The 24516-nt window shown below is 43.4% G+C and overlaps 1 protein-coding gene across 1 annotated transcript in view; it reads left to right on the top strand.

Moving 5' to 3' along the window:
* The window catches only part of TECRL (trans-2,3-enoyl-CoA reductase like), a 123124-nt gene that overhangs the window by 12357 nt on the left and 86251 nt on the right, over positions 1–24516 (top strand). The window contains exon 2 of the mRNA XM_073340004.1: positions 12049–12100. Within this exon, the coding sequence (XP_073196105.1) occupies positions 12049–12100 (52 nt within the window). The remainder of the gene's footprint in view (positions 1–12048; positions 12101–24516) is intronic.

The following is a 24516-nucleotide window of genomic DNA, read 5'->3' as shown; positions in this document are numbered from 1 at the left end:
AACTAAAGAGAAAACCCGACCCTGGGTAACTAGTTGAACCTTGCAAAATACCCTGCAGGTGAACAAACTCAAGTTCTATTAAACTGGAATCATTGGACTCACATCTTCCTACTCTCATAGAAATGTCAATACTGTAACTGATAGTTTAATGTAAAAGGGGAGATTTGCATGTATTATTTTCTGCTTGCTCTTCCCTATTATTTCTCTTCTTCCGATGTGGTTTTGGACACAGAATACCTGGGAGCAGCCTTTGAAGCTATTGATTTATTTAGCAGCGATCAGGTTTTCTGCTAGGGAGAAAGTTGCTAACCTTGGGGCATGAAAAGTTGGTAAAGTGGGTAATTTAGAGAATTATAGAAACCATTGAAGAAGATTCCTGCTTTAAACGATAATAATTTCCAAAGTTCGGAAGCCTCTTTTAAATGTCAGGCTTTTACTTATTCATTCTCTACTATAGTGAAAAGACTCTTTAGACCTGAAAAAAAATGAAATCCAAAATTTAAGGGCCTGATTTGAATTAATCCCTTTGACATCAATGGGCTTTTCATCAAGCTGTTCATGAGAGCTATCATCCTGGCTAGGAACTGTAGGTCATCTTTCCCCCTGATGTAAGTCCAGGAAATTAAGGGGAGTTACAACAGGGATGGATATGGCCCAGTATATATCTATGGGGGCAGATCCTCAGCTGTGTAAAGCTGAGGATCAAACCATTATATTGAGAATAATTCATGGGTAATTGCAAGTTATGACTGTACGGTAGCATTGCAATATTACAGGGGGCCTCAAATGCTATATTAGTCTAGTGGTTAATCAGCAGAACCCATGATGGAAATGTGGCTGTATGATCACCACCTACATGTGTATTACTATAGCATTAAAATGTACCAGGGTATGATTTATTGGTACATGTTTTAGGTACTTTCTGAAGTATGAGGCCTGTGGTACTTCACAACGTACCTGAGTAGTAATGTAGCAATGGACTATAAATAAGCCCCGGAATATATTAATACTGTAATCATAATATGACTTTCTAAGTTTAAATCATTCTTTTTTAAAACTATCTTTTAAAAATCATCCTCTCCTTTTTAATGTGCGCTGTACTTCCACAATAAAAAAAAATGAGTTAAAAAGAGAGGCCGCAAACATCTTCTGTTGATAGTCTTTGGTGTTGTGAGAAAAATATTGGAATTTCTAACCACACCAGTCTTAGAGTTGACTTTTAATCCCTGTTACATTGTATCCTTTATTTCCTGCTTTCTCTTGTCCCTTTCTCCTCTTTTTATTTCCCTGCAAGGACTGCTGGGAAGTTGCTGTCAAACTCCTAAGTTGGCAAAGTGCCTGCTAGGGCAATCTGTGAAGGGAAACACATACTTAGAGGCAGTCCCGGCCCTGAGGTGCAACGATGGGTGAATAACTGATTTTTCAGTTCTCTGTCTGTTCGAAAAAACCAACCATCGACCCCAACCAACCAACCAACCAACCCCAACCAACCGACCATCGACCACAAACAAATTTTTTTTCCAGAATATTTAGCAAATCGAAAAGTTGAAAAACAATTCATTTCAGGTCAAATAAAACGATTTGGTCCACCGAAGCTAAAAATTTTTAACATTTAAAAAAAATAAAAGTAAGATCATTTCTCAATGAAATATTATTTCAATGTGAAAAATTGAAATGCTTCATTTCAGAAATGTCAAAACAAAACATGTCAGCTTTCCTGGATTTTGTTTTTTTAGTTTGACTGAAACAATTTGTTGAACTCAAAACAAATCCACAAAATGTTTTGGTTGAATTGAATCCACATTTTTGGCCACAAAACCCCAAACCAAAACAAATTTTGGCTGAAAAATTTCTCGGAGCTCTGCTGAAGAGCATATGGATTAAATATACAAAATAAGATAAGAACAGCATTATTATCCCTGTTTTACAGATGGGGAAATGAGATACAGAGAGATTAGGTGACTTGTCCAATGTCACACAGTAAACCTGTGTCAGAGCAGGGAACTGAACAGAGATCTCCTGAATCCTCTTAACCACAAGACCTTCCTTCTGAGCCTGCAATGTGAACTTAACCTTGGTGGTGTCCTTTCTGTATGATGCCATGAAGTGATGTTGCATAGCAAAGCTGGTGAGGTTTGCTCAGAAATGAGTATACATGGGGGGCATAGTAAAGTCAGGAACAGACTGAAAGCTTTTTAAATGTTAACAGACTTCTTTCTCTTTCCATTTTACCTTATCACACCCCAATGCCTTAAGTATTTTCCTGCATTATCTGTCCTTTGCTTTCAGCAATTTCCTTGCAAAGAGAGACTATTTTAAGTGCTAAGATGACACTGGGAAGGTAGAAAATAATGACTGCCCCTAAGTACTCAAGTATTCTCAGCCTCCGGGTGCAAAGGGATTCTGTAACTGTAAATGAAAGTGAAGTCTCCTACAACATTATTAATAGCCATGCACTACTTCCAAGACACTTTTCAAATATAGATTAGATTGATTCCAAGTTCTCCAGGATGACAACAACCCTTTGTTTAGAGCACTTGCGGAAATTACTACCTAATATATTACCTAAAAATAGCTACTACTCTGATATCAGTCTAGTATACCTTTGGGACTAAATTCTCTAATGTTATAAATCGGCACAGCTCTACAGAAATCAATACATCTGTGATGATTTGCACTCGCAGAGAATTTGGATCCTCTATTCTTGATATTTTTGGATGCTGTCTGCAAGTAAAATTAATTCAGAACGACAAAGTATTCCATTGAGATTATTTTATATGTCAAAGCCAATCTGAGCACACAATTATCGGTAGTAAATTACTAATTGTGGTCAATCAATACCCACGTAGGTGATAATGGGCTTGAACTAAAACCATAGCTCTGAACATCCGTGAATTCTGGGAAAGTCTGGCTCCAGATCTCAGTTTAGGGTATTTAGGCTCCTAACGTCCATGGATTTCCACACCTCTCTGTATCTGGGCCTTAGTGTTTAACTTCCACAGCAATCCATGGTTAAGGTGTCAAATTCCATGATAGAAGATTTAATCACTGGCAGTTGCTGAAGATGCTTTCCTACATGTAACCACTTATCTCCCATAAGCATGGGACTCTTGTGAATAATATAACATATCCCTTGAGAGGTTGGAAGTGATTATCATGATACCCCTTCATGGCTCAAGCTCAAATGGGGTCAGAGCTGGAGAGCATGTAGGGAGGATATGGACAGTGCAACATCCTTTTAAATACTGTTTGAAAATGAGCACAAAGAAGAACAAATCAGCTAAAGCTAAGTCAAAGGCATAAAAAATGAAGATGAATTCAAATGGCTCTTTCTTCGCACTGATTTTTCATCAATTCCTGCTGATTACTGATAGCACAGCATGTGCCCTAAGCAAGGGCTGTGTATGAAAGCAGTAATGAAGAGATACCTGTTGCATGCTTCATTTTAACAAATAAATGGCATTCCCATTAGTTATTGTGACGGGACACCCGCCCACTTCCCGGAATGCATTAGGACTGGCCCTGGGAGGGATAAAACCAGCCTAGGGAGGCTAAGCAGCAGGCAGCCAAAGGAGTGGCTGCAGGGGAAACAGCCAATTAGGGTGGTGACTGCAGACAATTAGGGCGGGAGCTGGGCCAGCCAATCAGGGCCTAGCCGTCCCATATAAAAGGAAGCTGCAGACCAGAGCAAGTTAGTCTTCTGCAAGGAGCCCTAGGGAGAAGACTAGCCTCTTAGAGGGCTCCTTGCGCGCTGCCAGGAATTGCAGGCTGGAGGCCCTGGGAAGAGGGCAAAGAAGCTGGATTCAGAGGCAGGAGCCAAAGGAACTGAGGCTGTGGGGAAGTAGAGAAAGTGAGCTGGAAGGAAGAGGCAGCAGGAAGCTGCTGTTTGGGCCTGGCTACCCACTGTAGCAGCAGCCAGGCTGTGTGGACTGCCAAGCTGCTGCGAGGGGTGGCTGGGCTCTTGTTGGAGGACTCCCCCAGAAAGGGGGGATACCAGATGGTGACATGGCTGGAGGGCTGTGCCACAAAGCAGATACTGAGAGGAAGGAGTTGTAATGAGTCTGGAGGCAAAGAGAAGAGAGCCACTACCACCTGAGGGTGCATCTGCTGGGACTGAACTAATTCCTGAAATGCCCAGCAGGAGGTGCCAATGTGGTGAGTGACCCTGTGACAGTTATTTATCTACTTTCTGGGCTGGATCCTCAGCTGGTGTAAACTGACATAATTTGTGTTATCCTCAGCTGGTGTAAGATGACATAATCTACTTGAGCAGATTTATGCTAACTGAGGATCTGGCTGTCTAATGTTCATGAACAGTGTGATGTATTGAAAATTGTGTACAAATTACAAGCCATAATTTTAAATCATAAAGGGTTTCCTGGTCCCTCTTGCAGGCTAGGGAGTTCTGAGGGAAGTGTGTGGGGTGTGATCAGTCAGTTGGCAAAAAGCCAGCCTAAAGCAAGGTTGGATGAGTTTTAGCTCTCTGATGTAGTGAGCAGCCTGCTTCGTGTCTCTCTGTTTTTGGTTCTTGTATGTTAAGGTTCTGGATTCTAAGAAATAAAGTCTTTACCTTTCTACCTTTCAGTGCGAGTTTCTTTTAATTTATCCAACTTCTGTTTGTCCACCATGAGTATAACAAACAGTTCAAATGGTGGAGTTTCAGAATTTCAATAGCCATTGAAAATTAGTATATACAGGAGGTGCATAGTTCAACAGTACTGGGCTTCCACAAACTTAAAAAAACTAATTAAAATTCAACTATCATAATGAAGAGGAAGATCATTTATTTGCTCAAATTCTATTACTCAAATTCTTATTGACATTCTTTTAACTTTAGCCACTGAAAATAATCATTCAGCACTAGAAAGTACCTAATTGTGTTGCATCCATCAGTGGACTTACAGTATTATCTTTCCTCAACCTATAAATGTGAAAGATGCAATGAAAAAGGGATAGGTAGCATTTGTGATATCCTGTATGAGTAAGGTACTTCTATAACAACACTCCACCTCTTTCCAGCTATAGATCTCAAAGCACTTTCCAAAGGAGTTTGGTATCATGATCCCCATTTTATAGAAGGGGAAAATGAAGCATAGGGAAGGAGAAGTGACCTGCCCAAGGTCACCCAGTGCTAGATCTGGGATTGAACTGAGGTCTCGAGAGACCTCAGTTCAAACATGCTATCCACTAGGCCACACCCTCACTGTAAGAACTGATCCCCTAACACTCTTTAATGAATTTTACCTCAAAGCACCCCTGTGAAGAAGGGAAGCACTATTAGCCCCATTGTACAGATGCATCCCCAAGGCACAGACACTAAGTGTGAGATGCTCAAAAGGGCTTCTAACTTCTTTTGAGCATTCCACCTTAAGTGACTTGCCTCATGTCATTGAGGAAGTCTGGGATACTGTACCTTTAAGAGGCTCCTGTTATGTAAGCCAGAGGCAGAGTGGGAAACTGAGACATTGAATGGAGCAGACCTCTGTCCAGGGCCTTGTGCTCTGATGAACACCTCAGGATATAGCAGAGTTTACCCACCTGTCAGCCTACTGGACCATCTTCCTTCCTGGAGGTGACACCTGATATACTAGACCATCATGGTGTCTCATAGTGACAGGTGAGGTTGCAAAACACTTTCCACTACTAACCTCGCTGTGATGTGTGTATAAAGCCCATACTGATGATAGGGTTAAGGGGAGTCAGAGAGCCCAGTTAGCCCTTTCTGTGGCACCTGGAAGGGAGGCAGGTAATCAAGGATTAGTCCCAACTGGGGAAAACCAAACTGGGTGGCTCCCTATAAAGGAAGGACTGAAGAGTCACCAGGGAGGTGTTGTAGGGACCAGCCCTGGAGGGCAGCGGGAGTTCCAGGGGGTTGTAAGAGAGTCTAAGAGATCCTGAGGAAAACTTCTCAGCAACAAACTGGGAAAAGCTGTCTGGAGAGATGAAATTCTAGGAGAGAACTGGAGAGCACAGCTCCATGGCAGATGTCTGCAAGCAAACAAAGGTAGGAAAAGACCCAGGCAGCCAGTGAGGGTTCATCAGAAACAGACCCTAGCTGCCTATCAGAAGGGTCTGGATTCTATGCTCTTATTTGTAAAATCTTTACCGCTCAGGCTGTAACTTTCTGCACATGGGCCCCTATCTAGGAAAGCCCCATCTGCTTAACTTTGAGCACATGTTTAAATCCCCTAAACATCAACTTATTAGCTGAGTTATGTGAAGATATAAAAAATACATAATTTTCCAATTGTGTAATTTAAAGTTTTCCTTCTCCCAAAGAATATGGGAGAACAATTCAAGACTGGCTAAATTGTCAAACGTACAATGGAAGCATGCAAAAGGTTGGGTGATGTGGCTCAAGTAATGAGGCAGGAAAATGATCTTTGCATGGATCTAAGAGTAGGTGGCAAGATGACATTTTTCATGGCTGGAAAGCAGAAATTTTTCTTCTGAATACTTCCAAATAAGAACTGCTTTTAAAATTAATTTCTTTCTTAAATAGACCAAGATTGGTCTTTACTGTGTTTTGACCTTTGCATATTTAACCTTGCTTTTACTCCAATTCATGCTGGTTATCACCTTTTCCAGAAAAATTTAAAGGGAATAAAGGGGAGAAGAAATTATAACTGTCACAGCATATTTCAAAAAGTTTGTATTCAATTAAGTACAGTGGGTAATGAGGTGGTGTGGTGGTCCAACCTTACAATTCCATTTCTATTTCCATTGAACAAAGAAAGGAACAAAAGGTAACTAATGGAGCATGCAGAGGACATTCTGATTTCTAAGATGTCTCAGCATCGTCTTCAAGCTGATCAATATTGCAATCCATAACTTCACTGGGTGCTTTATGAAGTTTTTTTAAGGCCATGACTCACCAAAATTGTGTTTAATCCTTCTGCAGGATAAAGAAGAGAAACCTTGACTCCTAAATGTCCCAAATCATCCTGAAGAAGAAAATGCCTTTTCTCCTTCTATTCTGCATAGTTCTTCGGAAGTATGGAGAAATCATTTGCTGGTTGTTCAGCAAAACAAACAAAACAAGTTGTTCAGCCTTCTAGCCTCATCAATGCTCCAGGCACTCTTAAGTGTAAAAAAAAAAAAAAACTTGAGTGTGACTCCAGATCTATTAAGTAGCCTGACCTCCTTAAGCCATAAGTATAATAGTCACAGGGCTAGTCTACACTGGAAGTACTATTTTGATGCAGCTGTAGGACATCTGGTGAAGAGAGATTTTATGTATCCTGTCAGCATAAAAAACCCAGCTCCGCGAGAGGCAGATGCTCTCAATGGGAGAAGTGCTTCCATCGATATAGCACTGTCCACATCCACGCTTAAGTCAATGTGGCTTATGTTGCTCCGGGGGGTGGCTTGTTCACACCCCTGAGTGACACATAAGTGGTAGCGTGTACAAGCCCATAGTTGCTTGTTAGGAATACATATGATTACCTCTGGTTCAATGGGTATCTCTAAATACAGACCCCATCCCCAACTTCATCACTCTTTTTTAACAAATCTTCAGAGCTGGGCAGTGAGAGCTTTTGACTGAATGTTTTTGGGTAGAAAATGATGATTAATGACAACTGAAACTTTTCAGTGGAAAGGGTTGGTTTTGGTTAAAATCTTGTTGGAAGGTTTTTTTCCTCAGGCTCCAATTTCTGGTCAACCCACAAGAACACCTAAGAATTGCTTGGTTCTCAGAATACTCACCTGGAATGTAAGAGACCCAGGTTCTGGTCTCAAGCTCTGCCTGATTCAGCTATTTGGAGGCTGAACTCTTTTTGCAGAGTGTAGGGTGTGTTATGAAAAACTTTGGAAAGTCTTTGTCCTGTCCCAGTGTGGAACAGGAAACTTCTTGAACTATCAAACTTTCATGGGCTGGAGAAACCATTTTCTTCTGAGCTCTATCTAGAGGAAGGGTCCTACACTTAGCAGCTCAGTTCTTGCCCTGGGACCCATCATTGGAATGCCCACTGACTTCAGCCCAGAGAGCTAAAGTTTGGCAAAGTCCTAAGTAATTGAAAGAAGGGGCTTATCAAGGGAAGTGTTTAGTACCTCAGGCTACAGGCATCAACCCTTACGCTTAGGGATCGCATTTAAAAATGGCAACTTGTCAGAAATGTTTCCTCATTTCTTCCCAACTTTGGCATGTCTCCCACAAAGTTACACTGCTTTGAGCTACGAAGGAGCCAACATTCACTCCTGGGCAAATGGTAGCTGTGAGGTACAATACCTCCTGGCTAATCAGGGCTCAAAACAGGAGCTTTTTTGTTGAATGAGGGGAGGCAGCATGGTCATGTGGATCAAGTGCTGTCTCGACTAGGAATCAGGAGGCTTCCATTCCTAGCTATGCTGCTGATCTCTGGGCCTCTGTTTCCCTTTGTCCACTTTGATCATAGGTTTTTTGAGCCAGCAATAGTCTCACTGTGTATTCAGCAGCTGTCACAATAAGGCTCTGCTCTTGGGTGGGGCTGCAGACACTAACACAAGTAACTAGTGCCTGTAAACATTTAGAAAGTCAGGAATCCTCCCTTTCTGGTGTAAGAACAGACCCTGAGCATGAGCAATACTGCCCTTGCCTTATGACAGGGGTATAAACCTTTAGAATCTTGATCTGGGTCACGTCTCTGGGGCCAGGAAATAAAATGTCCAGAGTTTTTAGTCTGGCTTCCTGTGCTTCAGACCCTTAGTTCTGTATATACAGCCCTTGCTTCTAACACTGGGAAATTCCAAGCTTCCAGTTCATAAAACTTTGTGTGGGGAAAGGTATTTTTGGTAATTTTTAGAGATTTCTAAAATGTAGTCTAACCTTCCCTCTCCTTTCAAGACCTCCGCAGGTATACTCATGTAACAAAGGGATTCTCGCCTTGTATAAAAAGGCAGAGGAATACTGGAACCAGGCCAAGTCTGAAAGCTTTGAAGCATGTGTGTGTACATTATAGGATGACATGGTTTTCTATAAAGGTTCTGTTGGTACTCTGTGGAATGGCTTATGTACACACCAGATACTGATAAAATGTTTTCTCTTGTCATTGTACCCACAGGGTAAGATAATGCTGGTGCTAAACTCCAAAACAATGCCCAAGAATTCAGGATCAGACCTTCCTCTCATGTACCTGGTGTAATTTCATTGGGTGAAATCCTGGCCCCACTGACGTCAAGAGGGTGTTTTGCCATTGACTTCAGGGACTTCACGCAGTGAATTTAGTGGAGTTACAGCCCTGGCTACAGATTAACTCTCACTTTCAACAGACACTGGACCTTGGCTGAGGGAAGGAAGAGTTATCTAAACTGGAGATTCACAGAAATGGAGGTCTGGTTGGGGGAGACCCGAACTTTAATTATTTAAACCAGCAGTTCTCAAACTATGAGGTGGCACATGTTGAGCGTTGCTTTAGCTAAAAAATAGAGCAGAGCTTAGGCCTCCATTGGGCTCTTATACATAAATATAAGAGGAGGAGGGATAACTCAGTGGCTTGAGCACTGGCCTGCTAAACCCAGGGTTGTGAGTTTAATCCTTGAAGGGTCCATTTAAGGATCTGGGGCAAAAAATTGGGGATTGGTCCTGCTTTGAGCAGGGGGTTGGACTAGATGACCTCCTGAGGTCCCTTCGAACCCTGATGTTCTATGATAAGTCAGGATGACCATGGGATGCTAAGTCTGCTTTGAAAAGTGATACTGATGATCACTTACTTCTGCACTGCTGCTGGCGTGTCACTACCTTCAGAGCACCAGCTCTGCCTTCAGAGCTGGGTGGTGATCTATGTATTTGTGGGAGGTGGGGATGTAATCACTACAGATAAAAAGAAAGGGGGAAGGCAATCAAATAATTACGTTTGAGCACCGCTGATTTAAGCTAAGCACCACCCCATTTATTCCTTTGGAATTTAATGGAAACTGTTTACTGTTCAGCTGGAACATATGGCTACATTGCTCTGTTCTGTCAAAATCCATACCTAGTTGACTGTCTATTCTATATCTTACTGATTTAGAAATGTTGATTTGTCACTTATGCTAAGGATGAATTCATTATATAGTTGCACTGTATACTGAATTAATTTGGTTTCTGTATTGAACTATAGCTGTCGATTCTTGATCCTCTCATTTCCTTGGATCAATATTTTCCCCCCATTCTTTTCAAAGTTTGCAAGGAAGGAAGTCTAAGGTACTTAACTGGCCCCACTACCATGGTCTCTGAGTGCCTAACACCCCTATGAGTTAGACACATAGTACTTTCCTCATTTTAAAGATTGGGAAGTAAGCCACTGAGACCAAACATCTTGGTGATAGTTTCACAGATGACTGTGGCAGAGCAGAGACTGGAATGCGGGTCACCAGAGTGACAGGCTGACACCCTAACTACTGGACCATCCTTCCCTTACAGAATTCTACTCTTTATAAGCCCCATGTAGGAAAATGCCACCTTCTGCATATTTACTTCAGGCTTTCTGTAATCTCAATCATCATAATTTAAATTAGCCCTTTTTAACCTATTGGAATCACCACACAAGATGCCCTTCTACAGCCTAAACTAAGATGATCCCACCCTAGCCACTGTATCTTCCAAAACCTTGACGAGCGGCAGTTCTGTCCTATTACTGTTTCACATGTTCCTAGGCCCATGGCAGCCAGAGCCGGAATGGCCCCAGAAAGGAAGCTTGCTGTAATGCCCTATTGGCAACACAAGCCATGTATGCTTCCCTGAGATCTGCCATGTTCCACTAGAATGTCGACAACTTGCACCAGCTGAGGATTTTCTTTTCACTTCTTTGTCTCTCTGCCTAGATGACCAAGATAGGGTGGTGGTATGTAGACCTTCTCCTCCTACCAAGAGCTGGACTGAGAGCATTAGCATATATTCCAAAAGTCACGAATCCCTCATGGGATTTGATTGCTATTTCCCAGGGCCTGGTCTGAACTGTTAACCTAAGATTCAAATTCTTCGCATCCTTCACCTTTAGCAAGCCATCTCTTTCCCTATTTGCCATATATCCCTAGTGTCTATCACAGATACAATGTACATGATACTTTTTTAAATCAACATGAATTGTAAAAAATATTTGGTAGCACCTCAATTGTTTTTCAAAAGTAAAATACTATGATTTGATTTGTACGTGAACAACAGTACAGAAAATAAACTTGTCTGCTTGTTCCACAGGTCACTGATTGTCAGGATGACAAAACTTTATTGCTCTTCTGTACCTCTAAGAATTAGAGCAATGTAGTCCCTTGGCAGTTATGTCCTGGCCATGTCCTGATTGCCAGTCTAATAAGAACTCATGAAGACCAAGATTTATTATGACCATCATGCCTAAGAGCCCCAACCAAGGACCTGGACTCCAGGGTCTAGTACTAAGTGCTGTACAAACTCAGAACAAACAGACCATCCCTGCCCCAAGGACCATACAGTATAATACAAGGCCAATAGATGGCTGCAGACAGACATGGAAGTACAAGGAAGCTATGAGACAATATTGGTCTCATTCAGCACACCAGCGATCTAAACCTTGTCAAGTGTGTGTTTTGGTTTTTTTAGGCATCACGCAAAGGAGGGTTGTAAGGAGTATAATGAAGTAGCTTGGCAGTTCTTTTTGGGAAGACCGATTCTGGTACCCTTGTACTAAGTAGTTCTTTACTCCTTAAGCAGGCCCTCTCAAACTGCCCACTCCCTACCTGTTCCTAGCTCCAAGGCCAGATTCTGACTCCCTTTCTTATAGGGAGTAGTACCTTTGTTCTGATCTTTGGGAAGGGACTGTCACATGAGAAATAGCAGCTTTCCTCCTCCACAGCTGGAATTTGTGCCAATGCTGCTTATATCGGTTATGGCCACATCAGGCTAAACCCAGTTATAAACAAAACATTACATGGGCAAAGAGTGTTGGTGTACAATCAAGAACAGTGAAGTCACGGTTTTGCAATGGACATTGCCTGAAGCAGCTGTATGCAAACTGAAATGGCCACGTGTGAAATGAATGTATGTCCCCGTCCGCAGATTAGAAGAGGAGGACAAAGGAGTAAAGACTAATCTGCTCCTGTCTGTTTCTTTTTCAGGTACCTCCATCATCAACCCTCCTTGATGTAAAACATAAATTTCACAAAGCATGTAAGTACTCTGAACATCCGGCTGGAAGGGGGGAAGGCTAATGCTTGGGAAAGTTTGTCAAATTAACTTTCATGATACTTCACACAGGACTTAGATTGTCCTGACAGCTGTTTTGGAGTAACAGTGACACCGTGGGAGTGCTGTAGCCTCCCAGAGCTGTAGCCGGGTAGTATAAAATACATCTAACTCCTAAAAAGGGGAAGACCTTTCTGGTCTTAATATTACAGTAGCAACTAAGGGCCACCACAGAGATTGGGCCCTGCAGTAAGTTAGGTGCTGTACAACACACGGTGACTGTCTTGCCTATCTAGACTACATTCTTCAAGGCGAAGGAGGTAGTGTTTATAGTGGGTTGAGATTCTTTTGCTGAAATGTCTCCTCCATCACAAAATGCCAACTTGCCAAAATGGAAAGCTTCTGCAGACAAATATTGGCTTTGATTAACCCTTTGTTGGGAAGGCTTCAATTCCAAGATGCAATTGCTGGTCAAAACCAGAGATGGGCAAGGAGCTGCCACCCGCCTCCCAACTAGTTGATGGCCAAGTGGTTGGGGCACTCATCTGGGAGGTAGAAGAGTGGCACCTAAGTCCCTATTCAGAGCAGGGACTTAACCTGCCTCGTCTGCTTCCTGGATGAGTGCTCAAACTACTGGGGCTATTGGCTATTTGGGGTGTGTATGTGGGTGCTCTCCCTGGTTCGTGCAGAAATTTTAAAGGTCTTGGTTTCATCTTGAAGCTCAACAAAACCAAATGTGAAAATCTCAATCTTTCATTAAATGGAATTATTGCTTTCTGCCAGTTCTGGTAGTATTGTCCCCATTTTACAGATGAGGAAGCGAGGCACAGAGGTTGTGATTTGCTCAGGGTCACACAGTAAATCTGTCACAGTCCAGAATTACGCCCTCCCTTTCTTGTTCCTTTAACCATCGGACAATCCTTCCCTTCTTCTAGGGTTGTTCTTCTTTTGGTCTTTTTTCAGATAGTTGAGTATAAAACAATAGATCCTGATAATTTGTAGGTTATAGAGCTGGTGCCCAGGCCTGGGCAGAGAATAGAGCAATCTTACTTGAATCTACATTCCCTCCTCCTCCACATGCACCTATAAACATGAGTGGTGACGAAAACCTGGGAATCGGAGCTGGGAATGCACCTAGAATCCAAAGCTTTGTCAAAAACATCTATAAAGAATCCTGATGGGCGTGAAAGGAACTTAAGGTTTGCATGGTTCTTACCTCTGGTATATGATACTGTCCCTGGCTCACTTCTGCAGCATGGGCATTAATTATTTCCCAGAATAAGTGACTTGAGGCTGTGTATGTGTCTTCCAAAGATGAAACTAAGGAAACATTTGACATCTAGTTCTCTTCCTCCTGCAATTGCTGATTGTAGACGCAATGATGCAACATGGCTCCTCTTCCTCTGTTGAGCTGATGGGCAAATTTGGGAGATAGTGTATTTGAAAACAACTGGAAAGAAAATTAGTAAGTGTATTGCTCTGTGACCATCCTCTTATTCACTATTCCCTTTGGCTTAGCTAAGGCTGTTACCCTGCAGATCCTCATAGATAATATCCTGATGTATAATCACTGTTGTATATAAGCACCTTCTACATTAACATGGTCTTACTGAAACTGGGTTGGGCAGTCTTACTGGACCTTGACCATTGAATAAATGACATGTGGGCTTGGAATGCCATTTAATGTATGCTCTTGATGTGAGAAAACAGAGTGGTGTGAGTTCAACTTTTACATTGAATAGTACCTTCAGAGCCTGTTCCAAAGCCCACTGAAGTCAATGGGAATCTTTCTACTGAGTTCCATGGACTTTCCATAAAGGATATGACCCATAGGTAGCCCTGCTGTTATGATGTACAATGGTGATAAAGCAAATATCACTATAGACTATAGAATATAGGTTTCAGAGTAACAGCCGTGTTAGTCTGTATTCGCAAAAAGAAAAGGAGTACTTGTGGCACCTTAGAGACTAACCAATTTATTTGAGCATGAGCTTTCGTGAGCTACAGCTCACTTCATCGGATGCATACTGTGGAAACACAGTATGAGTTAAGTGAGCTGTAGCTCACGAAAGCTTATGCTCAAATAAATTGGTTAGTCTCTAAGGTGCCACAAGTACTCCTTTTCTTTTTGCGAATACAGACTAACACGGCTGTTACTCTGAAACCTATATTCTATAGTCTATAGTGATATTTGCTTTATCACCATTGTACATCATAACAGCAGGGCTACCTATGGGTCATATCCTTTATGGAAAGTCCATGGAACTCAGTAGAAAGATTCCCATTGACTTCAGTGGGCTTTGGAACAGGCTCTGAAGGTACTATTCAATGTAAAAGTTGAACTCACACCACTCTGTTTTCTCACATCAAGAGCATACATTAAATGGCATTCCAAGCCCACATGTCATTTATTCAATGGTCAAGGTCCAGTAAGACTGCCCAACCCAGTTTCAGTAAGACCATGTTAATGTAGAAGGTGCTTATATACAACAGTGATTATACATCAGGATATTATCTATGAGGATCTGCAGGGTAACAGCCTTAGCTAAGCCAAAGGGAATAGTGAATAAGAGGATGGTCACAGAGCAATACACTTACTAATTTTCTTTCCAGTTGTTTTCAAATACACTATCTCCCAAATTTGCCCATCAGCTCAACAGAGGAAGAGGAGCCATGTTGCATCATTGCGTCTACAATCAGCAATTGCAGGAGGAAGAGAACTAGATGTCAAATCACTGTTGTATATAAGCACCTTCTACATTAACATGGTCTTACTGAAACTGGGTTGGGCAGTCTTACTGGACCTTGACCATTGAATAAATGACATGTGGGCTTGGAATGCCATTTAATGTATGCTCTTGATGTGAGAAAACAGAGTGGTGTGAGTTCAACTTTTACATTGAATAGTACCTTCAGAGCCTGTTCCAAAGCCCACTGAAGTCAATGGGAATCTTTCTACTGAGTTCCATGGACTTTCCATAAAGGATATGACCCATAGGTAGCCCTGCTGTTATGATGTACAATGGTGATAAAGCAAATATCACTATAGACTATAGAATATAGGTTTCAGAGTAACAGCCGTGTTAGTCTGTATTCGCAAAAAGAAAAGGAGTACTTGTGGCACCTTAGAGACTAACCAATTTATTTGAGCATGAGCTTTCGTGAGCTACAGCTCACTTCATCGGATGCATACTGTGGAAACACAGTATGAGTTAAGTGAGCTGTAGCTCACGAAAGCTTATGCTCAAATAAATTGGTTAGTCTCTAAGGTGCCACAAGTACTCCTTTTCTTTTTATAGAATATAGCTCAATCCACAGGTGCTTACTGCCATATGTCCTTTTTAAAATTGGGTAGGCACAAACAAATATGTTACAATGTCGTCTTAACTCTGAATTGGCTCCAAATCCTCATAATATTGAAGTAAATACAACAAACTTCATAAGTCCTGATTCTGCCACCCTTATAGTGCCTTCCTCCATCACAACTCTCTGAGCTCTGTGAGAGAAAGGTGCTACTCTAGACAAACTAATGGAAGCAGAGGTGGTCCCTTAGGTTCACAGTTATGCTTCAGACATCTGTTTGTAATTCCCATTCTCTTGAATAAGAGCTCAACACCAGGAGAAAATACCTGGTATTAAAAGGCTCTTGACTCCAAGAAAGGCAAAATAGGAACCATTGGCAGGAACTTAAAGCCAGACAAATTCAAACTAGAAATGGGGCACACTTTTTTTAACAGGGAAGGTGATTAACTTTTAGAACAAACTAGCAAGAAAAGGGGCTGATTTTCCCATTGTTTGCTCTTTTTAAATGGAGACTGGATTCTGCTTTGGAAGAGATGCTTTTGTGAAACACAAGTTACTGGGCTCAATACAGGAGTAACTGGGTGAAGTGTTCTGGCCTGTGTTATGCAGGAGATCAGACTAGATCTAATGGTCCCTTCTGGGCTTAAAATCTCAATCTCAGGGCTGAATTGGATTGTGAAAATTTACAGTTGGTAACTTTAAACATCCCTTATGGTGACTGCTCTTAAATTATTTCTGTTTGTCTCTGTAAAGGTTTGAGAAATTCAGAACAGGAATGGCTTGAAAACTCTTCGTGTTCTTGTGAAGAATGTTGTGGGCAGCTGGGGGGTTGTATCAGTTCAATTATGTTTGGGTTTTTTTATAAATTCACTTAAACTGTTGCTAATTCCTGTACAGACTCTTAAACTGACTTAAACTCAGTTTATAATGAGACATTAATGCTAAAAATGCCACACAAGGGTGTACACCAGTTTAACTAAGATCCAGTTGGAATTTTTTTGGTTAAACCAGTGCAACCTGGTGTGAAATCAGCCTTGTGACACCATTCATTACACTTAATAGTACTTTACTCCTCATGTAGTCCTAACGACTTCACTGGAGCTGTGTATGGAGTAAGGTGCTACTTAGCATGATAAAGGTATGACCATGTAGCTCTATATTGCTCACAGGGAGAGCTTTGTGACATGGCTTTTCCTGTAAGATTTTGTTCCCCACTATTCTATTACTTCTGTCTAGTCTCCCTAAAAAGCTGGATTGTTTTCTTAGGGCTGGTCTGCACTATGGGAGCGGAGGAGGGGGTAGGGAGAGAGAATCAATCTAAGTTATGCAACTTCAGCTATATGAATAATGTAGCTGAAGTCTACATACTTAGATCTACTTACCATGGTCTCTTCACTGCGGTGTGTCCTACGGGAGATGCTCTTGCATCGATTCCCGTTTGTGCTTCTCGTTGAGGTGGAGTACCGGAGTTGACGCTAGAGCGATTGGCGGTTGATTTATTGTGTCTATACTAGACACGATAAATTGACACCCCCCCCACTGGATCAATCACTGCCCATTGATCCGGCCAGTAGTGTAGACAAGCCCTCAGTCTAGCATTTCTTTCCTACCAGTTCTGATTTGCTTGCTTTCTTGTGTATTTTTTCGTCAATCCAACTTTAACATTTTTGGTTTACCTTCATCCCTTTTCTCCCACTCTTATAGCTGCAAGCATTCATATATGTGCATATGCATGGATGCACAATGGGGCATAAGGGGAAGGCAATCAGAATATACACCCCTTTTATGTAGGGGTAGAAAATAGTTGCAGTTGTAGAGGTTACATTTTCAATGTGGTGCTTTCCATAATGCTCAGTCTATGTGGAATTTTATCTTCACCTTAGATAATTGAGTATATGAGATCTCATCCACTAATTACCCTCATTCTATGGTTCCCAGACTCAGGTATTCTCGAATAAGCATGCATGTGCACCTGCTCTCTCTATCCATTTCCTGTTGATCACCCTTGTCAAGTTCTCTCCCTAGCTCATAGCCTGTCCTGATGAGCAAGTCCTCTCTGTGCAACACCAATCCTTTCCTAGTAGTGATGAGGATCTGATTCACTGCCCACGGCAATGAAGAAGGGAGTGACAACTGAATTATAGATTGACTTATTTTAAAGAGCAGGATGGATCATGCTCACCAGGTTACAAGTCGTTACTGTTTTTTGAGATTCTAATTGCAGTAGATTCTAACTTGGTCTCCAAGACTTCATAAGAACACATTCTGAAGTCCGTTCTCACTCCTCACTAGGGCAAAACTCCCATTGGCTTGACAGAGTCCCACTGAAGTCAAATTATAACCCACTGAGTGTTTGTTACATTGATTTGAATGGTGCAAACCTGCTCCACAGCAGCTGAGGATCAGGCCCTCTAGCATCTATGAATCAGGGAAGAGTAGTTTAGGGTGAACTACCATCCCCCTCTGAGGTTCAGGGTTTGTTCTACCGAATCTGATGCAAGTTGAACACTTGGGTCTTCCAGTTCCTAACCCTAGATCATGTAGGATATTCTCACAGTAATACATAGTGGTTAGAGAGGGTAGATCTTTTCAGCTGTAGATCTCAAAGCACTTTACAAACAAGGAAAGTATCATATATCTCACTTTTACAGATCTAACTGCTAGCATCTCCTCTGAGTTTAATTATTCTAGCAGGAAGTGTTGCCTAGAGCTCCAGAGTTGGACTCAGAATGCTGTTATTCCTGGCTTCTCCATTGGCCTGCTGGATGGACTGGAGCAAATCACTCCACTGCCTTGTGCCTCAATTTCTCCATCTGTAAATGGAGATAATGATACCACTTTCCTTTGGAAAGTGTTTTGAGAGAAGACCAGAGCATTACCATTTTGTTCAGGCCCATGCTGAGCAGTGGAGCGTGACAAAATCAAGCATTGGCAATTAAAACATGTTGTTCCTTATGTGCTTTATCTAGTGCATTGGTTCCCAAACTTTTTTTTTCTGCCAAATACTCATTTGGTATCTGTCTAAATGTCCTGGACCCCCTTTTACTTTCAGTATTACTGGAATACCTATGGCAGCATGACCTCTCCCACCCAGAGTGTCATTTTGTTCTCAAAATTGCTGGAACCCCTTTTTAGGCCTTGTTCAAGGGGCAGACCCTCCTCCCTGTGACTCACAGCAGACTCTCCAGGGACCCCACGTTAGGAACCATGGGTCTGGTATGTGTATGTGTGTTTTGTCAGGCTTTGCTTTTCCTTTTGAAAAAGCATGGTTTGAACAAATCACTGTTTTTAATTAGAGGGCAGGCTAAACTTTTGGGGCTGATGTCTGTGGCATTCTCTCTTTAACTTTATTTTGCAAAGTTTTTGTTAGAGTTGGGAAAGATTCTTGAGGACTATAAAGTGGAAAATGTAATAACTACTCAAGGATCAGAGACCCAGCCTCTAGAACAAGTGATAAAATGGAGATGTCATCCAGCATACTGATCGAGGAAAGGATTTCAAGGTTATGGGCAAAAACTACTGAAGGGAAAAAATGGTTGTATCAGCAGAAGAGTAGAATAGTAGAATGAACCTGTGGGATCATAAAGCAACATTACTACCAAAAGCCAGCCCGAAGAGGGCTCCATAACCTCCATAGGACAGGAAAGAGCAGAACTGTCTGAGGTCACAGGGGACATGGCTCAGGAGCGACCCATGAGCTGAAGCTCTGGCTGGAGGCAGCAGCCTGGCAGCAAAGGGAAGGCTAGATAGCAGGCAGCTGGGGAGATGGGGCTGGAAGGTCTGAGGGCTGGACAGAGTCACTCCCTGTTGCTGGCGGGGGACTAGCTGGAGCAGTGGGTCTCAAACTTTTGTACGGTGACCCCTTTCACATAGCAAGCCTTCGAGTGTGACCTCTCTTATACATTAAAAACACTTTTAAAAATATATTTAACACCATTATAAATGCTGGAGGCAAAGTGAGGCTTGGGGTGGAGGCTGATAGCTCGCAACCCCCCACATGTAATAACCTCATGACTCCCTGAGGTCTCCCAACCCCCAGTTTGGGAACCCCTGAGCTGGAGCTTCAGCAGGAGTGGAGGGGTCACGGTGCACCCCTGGACTGCACTGCCCCTAGGGGCAGTGTTGGGAACTGCTGGGTTTATCTATTAGCTGTAACTGTTAAAGCAATCAAGGCCAGGGTGTCTGCACTTTTTATTTCTGGCAGCCCGGGAAGAAATCTCTTACTGGTCTGAAGTGTTCCAGGGAGTCTACCCTGGGCTGGACCCCATACAGCCCAATGCTTGGTGCATGCACAGAGCTTGCCTCTGCTACACAGAACACATGGCCAGACAGGTAGGGGGAAGTGGGGTCCGTTACAATACACAACAGGAGCTAAAGAGAGATTCTGGCTGGTGCGTGTCTCGGCCATGTATGCTCAGGGTGGCAATCTGTCCCCTTCAAGTGGTGGCTGTACCAGCTTGAGATTGAGCTTGCTACAGCCTCGGCTGAGAGATGCCTCTCTTAGCACAGACAGTAGAGGCTTATGCATTAAGCCAAAGAGGTCCCAGGCTTGATCCCAGTTGCTGCTGACCAGGATCTGTCTGCATTCTTCTTGATCTAACAAGTGTTACTAGAGTGAGCTCAACAGAATGAAAAACAAACAAGGGGACTAAAATCCTTGTCCTCTAGCTACACAACCTGAAGCTGCCATCGTTTTGAGATAAAATATACTACAAGAGTGCTCTTCAAATGAGATGTCTATGTAGGTAAATACTTAGTACATACAGCACCAGTAGATAGAATCAGCCATAAGTTTTAGAGGACCAATAGAATGTGTTTCTGTGTATTGCAAAGGGCTTCCTCCATGCAGAAGTTTATGTGGGCTGCTCAACGAAGAAGATCTCCTTCAGAGCCTGTTCTAAAACCCCTGGAAGCTGGTGAAAAGATTCCCATTGACTTCACTTGGTTGTGCATGATACCTTTAATGCATGGTAATATTGGGTACCCTCTGCCCTCTGTGGCTTTGCAAACAGAAGGTGGCAATAACACAGCCATAGGAGAGCACATGGTCCTTTTCCAGCAGCTCTGCGGGCCTCTACCCAGCCCCCTGCCACCTTCTTTCTGAACATAGAATCATAGACTATCAGGGTTGGAAGGGACCTCAGGAGGTCATCTAGTCCAACCCCCTGCTCAAAGCAGGACCAATCCCCAATTAAAACATCAAGGGCTGTCTGCCAGCTCTGCTCCTCCGGGGCCTGCTTTTGCTTCTCAGCTGTGCTCTGCTCAGACAGCGTGTGGGGAATGCTGACTGCTTGGAAGAGGAGCAGCTCATTTAAAAATGGCTGCTTCCTGTTTGCATCCAAGCCTGGGCCAGGTTTACAAAAGGGGGTGAGTGGCTGTGTGGGCCATGCTGGAAAAGGGATACCTAGGGTGAAGCCTTCCCTTCCAGCAGTTGCAGTAAGGCCAGCCCCACATGTTCAACAATTGAATCAGGTGCAGCCAAAATCATGAGATCAACTTAACAAAACAGGACTCTCAAAATCACACATTTAGGATCTTTCCATTTCCTAGCTGGGGTTCAGCCACATAGGATACACCTCTTCAAGGCTTTCTCTGCAATCAGAAGGGCTAGTGACTTTTTTTAAAATGTAGATTGAGATTCCACCTGACTCCAGGAGCTTGGTCTTTAAGGAAAGACACCAAATAGGACACAGATAACAATAAAATCATGGGAGCTGGAAAAACTGCAGCTATGAGAAAGGATGAGTATTCTTAATACATCAAGTAATTCAATTTGCAGAACGGGCCTGACACTAAGCTACATAGGTCAGAGAGGTAACCAGGCATGCTCTGGGGTTTAGTCATTAAGAGTATCATGAAGGAGGCCAGTGATTGCTCAGCAATGCCTTGCCTACCAGTTCTGTAGAAGCAGGGAAGTCTGATAAGAGTCTTGCTAAGAACCTGCAATTCCTCTGATCTCTCCACACTGTCTCTTCAAGCTGGAATCTAAGGTGGGAGAAAGTTAATGAAATCTGTCAGTTTGGATGCCCGGAAAGACAGATCTGCACTATGAATACACCTGCTGGGGACTTGGAGGTTAAATCGTGCAATTTATGGCTCTCCCAAACCAGTTTTGTAGTCTAGGCCTGTCAATCAGGCAGGAAGCCTTCAAGTGTTACACAAGCGGAAGAGACCCAAATAAGCTGTATCAAGGACATGAAGGCTCACAGGGGGATCTTTCCTGCCCTCTCCGCTGAGGAGAGCAGGTTTTTTATTTACATAATATGAAGGGGTTTTTTGGAAGAGTGACCTGATCCCATCCTGGGGCCAGGGGCTGTGGCTGGATTCTCTCTCTGGACAGAAAGATGGTTGTGGAGGGGACAGCTGGTAACAATTCACACATTCTCCAGATAGCTTTCTCCAGCCCGGAGCTATGACTGCAAACCATGGGCTTGTATAGGGCAGCCAGAATCCCGCTGGCAAGATCGGTCGACTGCAAGGCAATATCCATAGCGTCCAATCCCCAGTGCAGATTTACAGATGATGTGGGCTTGGCAATCACTTCCATCCAGTCTTTTCAATCAGATTTCCTCTGTCCATGTTCGTAGTAACTCAGCTGGAAATGCACAATGACTTGTGTTCAGCGGGGACAGATAATTAAAGCAAAGGGAGTGAAGAAATACAGCAAGTTCATTTGGGCAAATTATTCATTCATCTTTGTTGACCTTGCCAATGGAAATGGGTTGACTGGGAGAAGACGTTCGGAGGTTTTGGTGCAGATCAAAGCTACAAATAGAAACGTGTTATGGTGAATTTCTGTACCACATTAATGCAAAAATCTTTAAAGCTGTGTACTAGAGTTCCTTACAATGATCTTACTGTCTTTGAGACGACTACGTTTACTGAGCAGGTTTTAACACACGCTTGGATGTGTTTGCTATTATTACTGTAGCATCTATAAACCCGAATTCAGAGCGGAGCCCCTTACTCTATGTTTGTGCTACGTGTAGTACAAAGTAAGTGACAGCTCCTGCCCCAAAGAACATACAATCTAAATGGGAGGACAGATAAACGCTTTGAGATCGTCATGCCTATTTTACAATTAGAGCAGAGACAGTAAGGCCCGGATCTACGGAAGGCCGCAGGTGCCCAAGGGTTATTTCAGCAGTAGAGCAGCACAGCTAAAACACTGCAGCTGGGCCACTGTAGTGCCATAGTATAGATCCTTCCTACGTTGCTGGAAGGGCTCGGGGTGTGTGTGTGTGTGTGTGTTCATGTTGTTAATCCACCTCTCTGACAGGCGGAGCTAGGTCAATGAAATAATTTTCCCATCCACCTAGCTGCATCTACACCAAGGGGTGAGTTTGAGCAAACTACAGAACTCAGGGCCTGGCTACACTTGCAAATGTAGAGCACTTTGAGTGAAACCCACCTTCGGAGAGCGCAGGAGGGAAAGCGCTGCAGTCTGTCCACGCTGACAGCTACAAGCACGCTGGCGTGGCCACATTTGCAGCACTTGCAGTGGCATTGGGAGCGGTGCATTATGGGCAGCTATCCCAGCATGGAAGTGGCTGCAATGTGCTTTTCAAATGGGGGGGGGGTGGAGTGTGACAGGGAGTGTGTTGTGTGTATGGGGGGGAGAGAGAGTGGGTTTGGGGGTCTGAGAGCATGTCAGCATGCTGTCTTGTAAGTTCAGACAGCAGCAGACCCCCCCTCCCCGCCTCTCTCTCTCACACACAGCATTCCACACTAACGGTCGCTTTGTCTCGGAGCAGATAAGCAGCCAGCCGTCAGAAACAGAGTTTTCAAAGGGCATTTCCGCATTCCTACAGCCGATTCCAAACAATGACGAGTGGCCACTTGACTTAAGGGGATTATGGGATGTTTCCGGAGGCCGATCAGAGCGCAGTAATGCAACACCTCGTTCACACTGGCGCTGCGGCGCTCCAGCAGGGGCACAGCAAACTTTATTCCGCTCGCTGAGGTGGAGACCAGCAGCGCTGTAGCCACGGAGTCAGAGCGCTCTACATGCCTTGCCAGTGTGGACGGGGAGTGAGCTAGGGTGCCTGGGGGTCCTTTATTGCACTGTAACTTGCAAGTGTAGCCAAGCCCTATGGGTGTGAAATTTTTCATGGCCTTGAGCCATGTAGCTAGGCCACTCTAACTTCTAGCTGTAGACCAGGCCTAAGTCTGTGAGGGGGTGGGGCTTAGGAATCACCCCTCCCCTCAGCATCTGCTATTGGTTAGCTTAGGTGGTGCCCCTGCCCACCTCGCGTAGCGTATTGGCTGCTGTGAAGCCCATTCTTAAGCGCCAATCTCTCCCCATTCATTGTATGGGGAGCCTAGGGGCCTAATTCAGGTGTAGTGGATTCCACCGAGCAGCTAAGCGTGTAGAAGCTAAGCATTGCCACACTCAGCATTGCAGTGACTAATTGATTCATTAAAGGACACATGGACTGTCCGTCTCAGAGCGGGGAACTGAGTGCAGAGCTCCATGTGGCCCCCTAGCCTCTTATGTTTTGTTTTCATCCACACAGCAAGAAATATGAGGCTGCCCAATTGGTTCTGTTCTAGACACATCTGCACAAAGGTTTTTGTATCACAGACAAGCGCCTGTCCGCTGATCTAGATTTGTGTTAGCTGAACCGGTGGCTCATTTGTCCGAATAACTGAAAGTCACATGGGGAACTTGTTAGTTTCATTTACTTATTAAATGAAGTCCATACAGTGGAGGTTCTACCACTGATCTCATTTGGTTTTAAAAGAAGAAGAAAAAAAGCTAGATTGAGTGATCAATTCTGAGACCTTTCCTGAAAGGCATTTTAAATGTTTAGTTCATACTTGTCCCCCACCTTGTTTGTGTCTCTTCATGCTCCTAGGATTTATCTACAACTCCTGTTGGACAGGTTTGCATAGCAAGGGTCCATGAAAGAAGGCTCCGGCTGCCACTGACGTATCACACTTGTCTGTGTGTCTCAAGCGTGTGTATGGTGCATGTGTATAGAGGAAAGGCATCGGGGTCACCAAGTTAAAAGCTTCTTTTGATACCCTCCATTTCTTTTTCATGGAGAGTTTGAATGGGGGGGGGGGTGGAGTGATCAGCTGTTTGATCAGACTCA

Source organism: Lepidochelys kempii, chromosome 4 (assembly GCF_965140285.1).
Source record: "Lepidochelys kempii isolate rLepKem1 chromosome 4, rLepKem1.hap1, whole genome shotgun sequence".
Taxonomy (NCBI): Eukaryota; Metazoa; Chordata; order Testudines; family Cheloniidae; genus Lepidochelys; species Lepidochelys kempii.
The sequence above is the reverse complement of the archived record's forward strand: the minus strand, read 5'-3'. Positions and strand labels throughout refer to the sequence as shown.